This window comes from Melanostigma gelatinosum (genome assembly GCF_949748355.1).
Source record: "Melanostigma gelatinosum genome assembly, chromosome: 15".
NCBI lineage: Eukaryota > Metazoa > Chordata > Actinopteri > Perciformes > Zoarcidae > Melanostigma > Melanostigma gelatinosum.
This window is the reverse complement of record NC_136648.1, coordinates 7,109,847-7,117,027: the sequence shown is the minus strand read 5'-3', so window position 1 is coordinate 7,117,027 and position 7,181 is coordinate 7,109,847. Positions and strand designations below refer to the sequence as shown.

The following is a 7,181-nucleotide window of genomic DNA, read 5'->3' as shown; positions in this document are numbered from 1 at the left end:
GCTCAGTGCTGTGAATTCTGCCTGACTGGAATTTTAAACCATGTCTGTTGTGGAACGGTAGTGGGTCCATCCTTTCCTCCACTTTGCTATGTGCTTTAAGTGTGGGTCTGTGTGTGTGTGTGTGTGTGTGTGTGTGTGTTAGACATTGCATTAGAGTGTTTGCATGAATTAAGCTTTTAGAGCCACGCTGTTACCTCTTCATAAAGGTGTGGGTGTGTTTTAGGCTAAATGCTAGGATGAGTTAAAGTGTGTGTGTGTGTTAATGTGACTGTAAGTTCCATGAGTGTGTGTTTGTGTGTGTAGGTGTGTAGTAAATTAGGTAGGATGTCAGGGGGTGAAGTGGTGTGTGTATGTGCTTTTGCATATCATTATACCTCTCAGAAACGCCTCATCCGCATAAATGATTGAAAGCATTTGCATTATTTCTAAATTTACAGAGTGAACACAACTGAATAATGTCACTAATTGTCCTTATTGCTTATTTGTATTTTGGGGATAATGTCTGGCGTTAGAACCTCATTGGCTCTCATGAAAGAACATGTTTTTATGCTTACGTACGCATGGTAGGACGGCAGCCTGCATAAAGACCCTGAGGCAGCTGTTGGACGTAGACATTTTTTTTTCAAACTACATTGGCAAGCCATGCTGATGATGTTATGGTGAACGTACGAGTTATTTGAGTTTATTTCAGTGTGCTATTATATTTTAAGTCTGAATTCATCGTAATTCTTAAGACAAAGCAGGTCTTTCCAACCGTGAAGTAAGACGGACTATCTGCTCATGACTCGTACAGCCGAAGAACATTTTACGAATGAGATGATTGATGGTGAAGATAAAAAAGTGAAATTGTGGTTCTTACATGAGGCCCAATGTATTTTCATTTCATTTCCATGTTAAATAGAAAAATAAATCCAACATGGAAACAAGAGTAACGTTTCAATCGATGCCTCACTATCCACATGTTTTCTCTCTTTCTTTCAGGCGCAAGTACAAGAAGACGTCCCAGAGGTAAGACTTGCTGCTGGGACACTGGACCTCCTCCTCATACCTCCCTCCTTTCCGTCCCACATCCTCATCCTCCTCCTCTCCCCCGATTCCTGGATTTTCTCCCACTCTACATCCCTGGACCTCATCCTGGACTTACTCCTACCTTTTTTTCTTTTCTTTCCTTGTTATTTATAGTTGTTTGTCTTGCAAAGCACTTTGCAACTCAGTTGTGAAAGTGCAAATTGAATGAAAGTTCATATTATTGCCATTATTACACCCTCTTTTCACCAACCTTCATTTCTGAGGGTCACGGATCTTAGCTGCACCATTCGAACACACTTTGTCACACGTGTATGCAAAAAATAAACACGCTTGCTTTCATTTGCTCTTTCTCTCTTGTGTTGATTAAAGTGTCAACTCATCATCATTGCCAGATAACTCGCGCATAATGGTTAGAAATGATGGGGACGCAGTTGTTTTAGAAGACGGACGACTCACTGAATTTGAAAGGTTGACAAAGAACTCGAGTGCCATGCACACGTTATCTTCTTCAGTATGAAACTCTATTTGTTTAGTTCTGTTCGAGATGCTCAGGGGAAATCAGGCCTTCCATTATCTGGAACTTGCATGCATTCATTTACAAGCACGAAAGCAGGGATTCATTAATGCCACTGGATGCGTGGGTTATGCAGATTCAAGTATAATTAGTTAAAGATGTTTCTGTATAGATCTGAAACATGCTTTCAGTGTCCTTCATCACTCATTTCATCTTTCTGATGCAAATTACACATTTCTTTGGCTTAAGAGGACCCAGAGACCTTTTCAAAGTGTAAAATGTTTCAATCCCATCTATAAAAATCACAAAGATATTTTTGCATTGTCATACTTTGTCTGATTTAGAAATCAAACTAGCCAGATGCTTTTGTGGTATAATGCTTTTGAGCTCCCAGCTCTAAGATGTATGCATTGTATGCATGTCTGTACATGACCGGATGGTTGTGATGTCCAACAGCGATGTTAGAAAGCTTAACTCAAGATCAAGATGAAATAAATGTACAGTAGACGATAAAATGCATTTCTTTTTTTTATCCTCATCCAAATTAAGCAGGTACGTTTTGCTCTCCTCTGGGATTGAATAGAAGCATCCAGTTTTCTCAACCAAAGGCAGCGGCCAAATCCCCAGAAAAGACCAGAACGAACAATGCATTTGGTGTCTCGTCAATACTTTCTGACGTCACTGAACTCGTTTGTGGCACTCGACCTCAACACCATTTGTGCTATTGAAAGTGCAAATCTATAAGTATTAACAATTGAATAAGTCAAGCATCAAAGCATAAAAAACAGATCTATGGTTTCACAAAACACAAGAATTGATTAAGTATCCCGAACAACAGACAATCAGGGCTCGGTCCACGCATCTCTCATCTCAGTGTTTTGTGAGCCCCGTTCTATCATTTCCCTGTTTCTTTATTCATTCTCATGAGGAGTTGACCTTGTCCTGCACAGGGACGCGTTATCTTCACACACACACACACACGCCAGGGTTGGGGCCACTGTGTGTGGGAGTCCAGTCGTTCTCAGGGATAGCGAAGGTGCTGTTCCTGCAGGTTGCTACACAATATCTCACGGACTAACCCGCTTCACAACACATCTCGTTACGAGTTTAAGCTCAACCACCTGTGTGTCAGAGCGTCTTCTTTGTACGGGAAGCGCGTGAGTGCCTCACCCGGAGATTCAAACCTTTGCTCTATGACACACGCAACACGATTGCAAATGAGCACACACACATAATACGTATACGTTTAATGCCTGTAAATACCGTTCGCATATTTCTACAACACCATTCGGTGCTCTAGTGCGTATTCACAGCAGCAGGTGTACGTTGATTTGACTCTAAATACTGGCCATGTTCATTATAATGAAGGAACGTGTCACATGCCACAACAGTGTGGCTCATTGAGTTGTTTTTGGACAACAATGGAGCTCTGCGGCACAGAGGAATAAGCTCTTTCACTCCACAGGCACTTGATAGTCGGATGAATACATTGTTGATTTCTGTCTTTGTCATGGTGTTCTTCTACCACCATCACCAGCAGGATTATCCTTTAAAAGGGTGACATGGATGGTAATTCTGCAACAACATTGTATGTTCTCAGTTTTGGATTGATTTAAATATCCTCCAAACATTTTTCCTTATAATTTTCAAATATTTTGGACGAACTAACACTAAAGACTGTTTGTGAATACAAACATTACAATCCACCGCCTCTCTTTGTCTCCTGTTTCATGCCATTTTCCTGTGAGCTGTGGGATTCCGCACAGTAATTGAATGAAACTCTTCTCCTGCTACTTATTGGCACAGTGTGCGGCCTTTTGGAGTGAGAGCTAGCGGTTGGAAATCCTCGCTCTCTCTGTCGCTGTCTCTCTGTCTCTCTGTCTCTCTCTCTGATGGGTGGGTGAGTTCCTGTGTGGAGGAGCCGGGTGATTGACAGCTCCATGTGTGTCTGTGTAATTACGGCCGGGCTAATTGGCAGAGAGGAATGCTGGGACATTGTCATGACTGACACACCAGTACAACCCCAAACACATGCAGATGTAGGGAGCCCACTTCACGTAGGGAAAGATGGAGGCATGGCGGAGAAGAGTGTTTGTGTGCAAAGGGAGTCGAGAGAGATGGAAGAAAGGCTGTAAAGACAGGAAAGATGTATATTTAGGCATATGATCATGTGTTTTATGTGGGTTTGGAAACAGTTTGCCCATTACTATTTTGGTCACATGGTCACTATTGTGCTCTTTTAACAATTTACTGTTTACTCAGCCCCGCCCCCCCTTAGTTGCTGTTGCTATGCCTGTCAAACTTTCCATTCTCGCGCGGCACGAATGCAGTTCACAACGGTAACGGTGGCTCGCTAACATAACCCCGTTTGGATGCCTGTTTGAAGAAAGATTTGAGTATGTGTTTGTTAAACGTGGCTTCGATCGAGTTTGGCAGGAGCTGGGATTGGACAATCATCCAGGGGATGGGGTTTGGTGAGCGGTCGATTCAAAATGTGTCACTTCTTTCACAAATCTCTGCTTAATCTCATGCTTCTGAATGTGCCAGAGAGCAATTTGATTCTATCCACTTGCCAAGTAAAAAGATAAAAAAACCCTCCCCTTTCTCTTGGGTTTACAAAAAAAAAGCATTGATCACCCAAGCACCACCACTTACACTGATTGTTCACCAACAAAGCAGCAAGTAGATGGTTTGTGTGTCTCTTTGTATTCCCTGACAGGCGCCTGAATGCAGCACTGAATGAAATAGGCTTTTACTCAGGTCTGTAAATATGCTACAGTGGTCACTCCTTATTGCCCAGCTTTCTAAGGCTTTAAGTGTTTTGCCATCTGATCCAGGCCAGCATTAAACCTTAAATGGCCTTGTGTTAGTCTGCCCAGTTGCCAACTCTGTTGAGAGCGTGTGTGTCCATGTCTATGTGAGAGTTTCTGTGTCTCCTGGCGTTCTCAAAGGGCTGCTGGTGTTTGTTCAGAGTGCAGAGCTACAGTACATGTTTCCAGTGGCAGTAATGACTCAGGTATCTAGAACCTTGTCTCCTCACTTTGCTCCAGTTTTCAGACACTCCATAGGTGAATTCATAAAAGGATCGTATGAATGTATATATAAGAATAAAATATTTAATATCCAGTATTTCTCCAGCAGACATTCATTCCAGAGGAAAGTGAATGAAGACACATGAAAACACATTGAGAAAAGGAAGAAAGAGCAACAGCGAAGTAGATGAGGACAGATATCATCAAGCTGAGAGTCACTGGGGCCAAAATTGAACTCTTTGGTTAATGTCAGTAATCAGGGAGCAAATCTTCCAGGCATTGGCTGCCTATCAAGAACAGCCCATTAGATTACCCGAGCCTCTCTGCTGCTCTTTTCTGAGGTTCGAGGCCATTTGTCACCACAGCTATTTGGCTGTTTATTGGAGATGATTCATTTGGGGGGAACAATGCAACACTGTTATTGCTTTGGCTTTGGGAGTAGCTGGCTACGGAACAAGTGCGCGTCTAATGAAACAAACAAATAATTCTCTCTTGAGCAACAAGGACCAGAAATTACAATAAAGATGATGACGAGCGCAGATAATTAATTGAAACATAAAGATGCTGAACACTGTTTATCCGTTTAAAATGATAACTCGACTTACTCTAATACTATCTATGCTTTACTATTAAGTTCAATCAGGACGACTATCTTCATGCTTACTCTATTTATTTGCAGTCAAACTATGTCATTTAAATGAAGTCAATTCCTCTTGAAAACTTCTCTCTCAAATTTTGAGAGAGAGACCAAATTTTGGTCTTGGCGTTTACAAATATCACCCCTTTCATTTTCACAAAGTGTATAGATTATAGGGCATTATTGCAAGGCCAACCTGAGCCAGCTCTTAAATAAGTGTTATTAAAAAGGAAAGCCATACTCTTAAACTGTTAGCTGGTTCCACAGAGGAGGAGCTTGATTGCTCAACGATGAAGTGATGGCATTTTGGAAAAAAACATGGATTTTAATGCAACTTTACTGATTGGCATACAACCGTATTTTTTAACTAAGTATTGCATATAGTGCAGAAAGAGAAGAACTGTCAAGTGGTAACCAGTGAGAAGTACAGTTGAATAGACATGTTTGTTATTTCATCATACACTAGCTGGTTGAAGCTCTGTCATGAGTTGCCACCTACAGAGCCCATTAAATCTCTTGTACGTCTAAGGACGGAGCAGCTTGGTCATATAAAACAGAGGTGGTTGTTCCTCATTTCAGTCTGTGGGTGACGGCAGCTCAGACTTTACTTTCAGCCATTAATAACTTGCTGTTTCCTCTGTAATTTTTTTGTAGTGCTGGTGGTGAGTTGTGGCTGGTTTTGGGGGTGTTTTCCTGTTTTTATGTCATATTGTGTATTATTCAAATGTTGTGATTTTGTGTTCCATTTTCTTGCTGTGGTTTAAAGCGTGGATACACGAATGAGTATGCCTCTCTTGCTGTTTCTTTTCTCCCTCCGATCTCTCTTCCCCACCTTCCTCCCTTCACCCCATCTCCTCCTCTCTCCTACTACCTGATGATTAGAGGGGTAATTGCCCAGCTCAAATGAATCTCCAAGCTTGGGCTAATTACATTCCTCACAACCGATTTTTTGGTTTTCTCTTTCTTTCCTTCGCTCCACATCAGGTGCTCCTTTCTTTTCCGAGGTAACCGCCTCAGTTTGCATAATTCACAGTTTTCTAAACCACACAGACAAAGACACCCTTCAGTTTGTGCATATGCAGACTAAAAACATACACGATACACATTCTCTGATATGAAATACATGCACTTATGCAACTAGTTCACAGACATGCTACGTGTGCATGTATGGACAAGCAGCTGCTTGTATATACTGAAGTGTGATGGATTTTCCATTCAGGCCAAACAATACCCTTCAATAGCTGCACACAATGGGGGCAAATCCCATTTTAAATCTTTTGTTTTTTCCTTTGCTTGTCTTAGAATGAGCGTATATGTCAAAGTGGTGCATTTTCCTTCTGCAGCAAAGAGCTTCTACACTGATTATTCTCTCCCTCAGAAGGACATTATTGAGCTAAGTGTATTGCGAGTCTGAAGATTGATTACGAAGTCCTAAATGATAGGCTTTTATCCTAAGTTGAGCTATACGGCGGAGATGAGGACAGGAACGTCACAGGCCAGCTCACGAGCCCTCCTCTTCCTGCGCCTGCAGCAGATAATATGGCAGAGTTATGGTGCAGATTGTGGCTTTAATCTGGTTGTTTATATCCACCCTTACTCCAACCCCCCTGCGGCTCCATCCCACCTCTACCCTGTACCCTGCTGAATGTTTGTCCCCAAGTAGATATAGAGACAGAGCAGAAATGTGTCACTATTTATCAGTGTCTGTTTGAGCAGAGAGAGAAAACATTTGATCACACCGCGTGAGAATGCGATATATATAGGCTGTGCGCATCCTGTTGTGTTTTGTATACTGAATGTGTGTACTCATGTGTGATGCCCGACAGCAATCTGTGTGTGTGTGTGTGTGTGTGTGTGTGTGAGAGTGCTGCATGTGCTTTTCCTTCCATTCAGCTATCTATCATCTCACCTCATTCATCTCCAGCTAACCCATTTTGGACCCAGTGGGAGTCGCAGACCTTACAGTGTA

The 7,181-nt window shown here is 42.1% G+C and overlaps 1 protein-coding gene across 1 annotated transcript in view; it reads left to right on the top strand.

Annotated features, from left to right (window-relative positions):
- Positions 1-7,181, top strand: part of LOC306789765 (dual specificity calcium/calmodulin-dependent 3',5'-cyclic nucleotide phosphodiesterase 1A-like) — a gene marked incomplete at both ends in the record, with an annotated part of 71,075 nt that overhangs the window by 30,156 nt on the left and 33,738 nt on the right. The window contains one exon of the mRNA XM_079285836.1: positions 982-1,008. Coding sequence (XP_079141962.1) covers positions 982-1,008 — 27 coding nt within the window. The remainder of the gene's footprint in view (positions 1-981; positions 1,009-7,181) is intronic.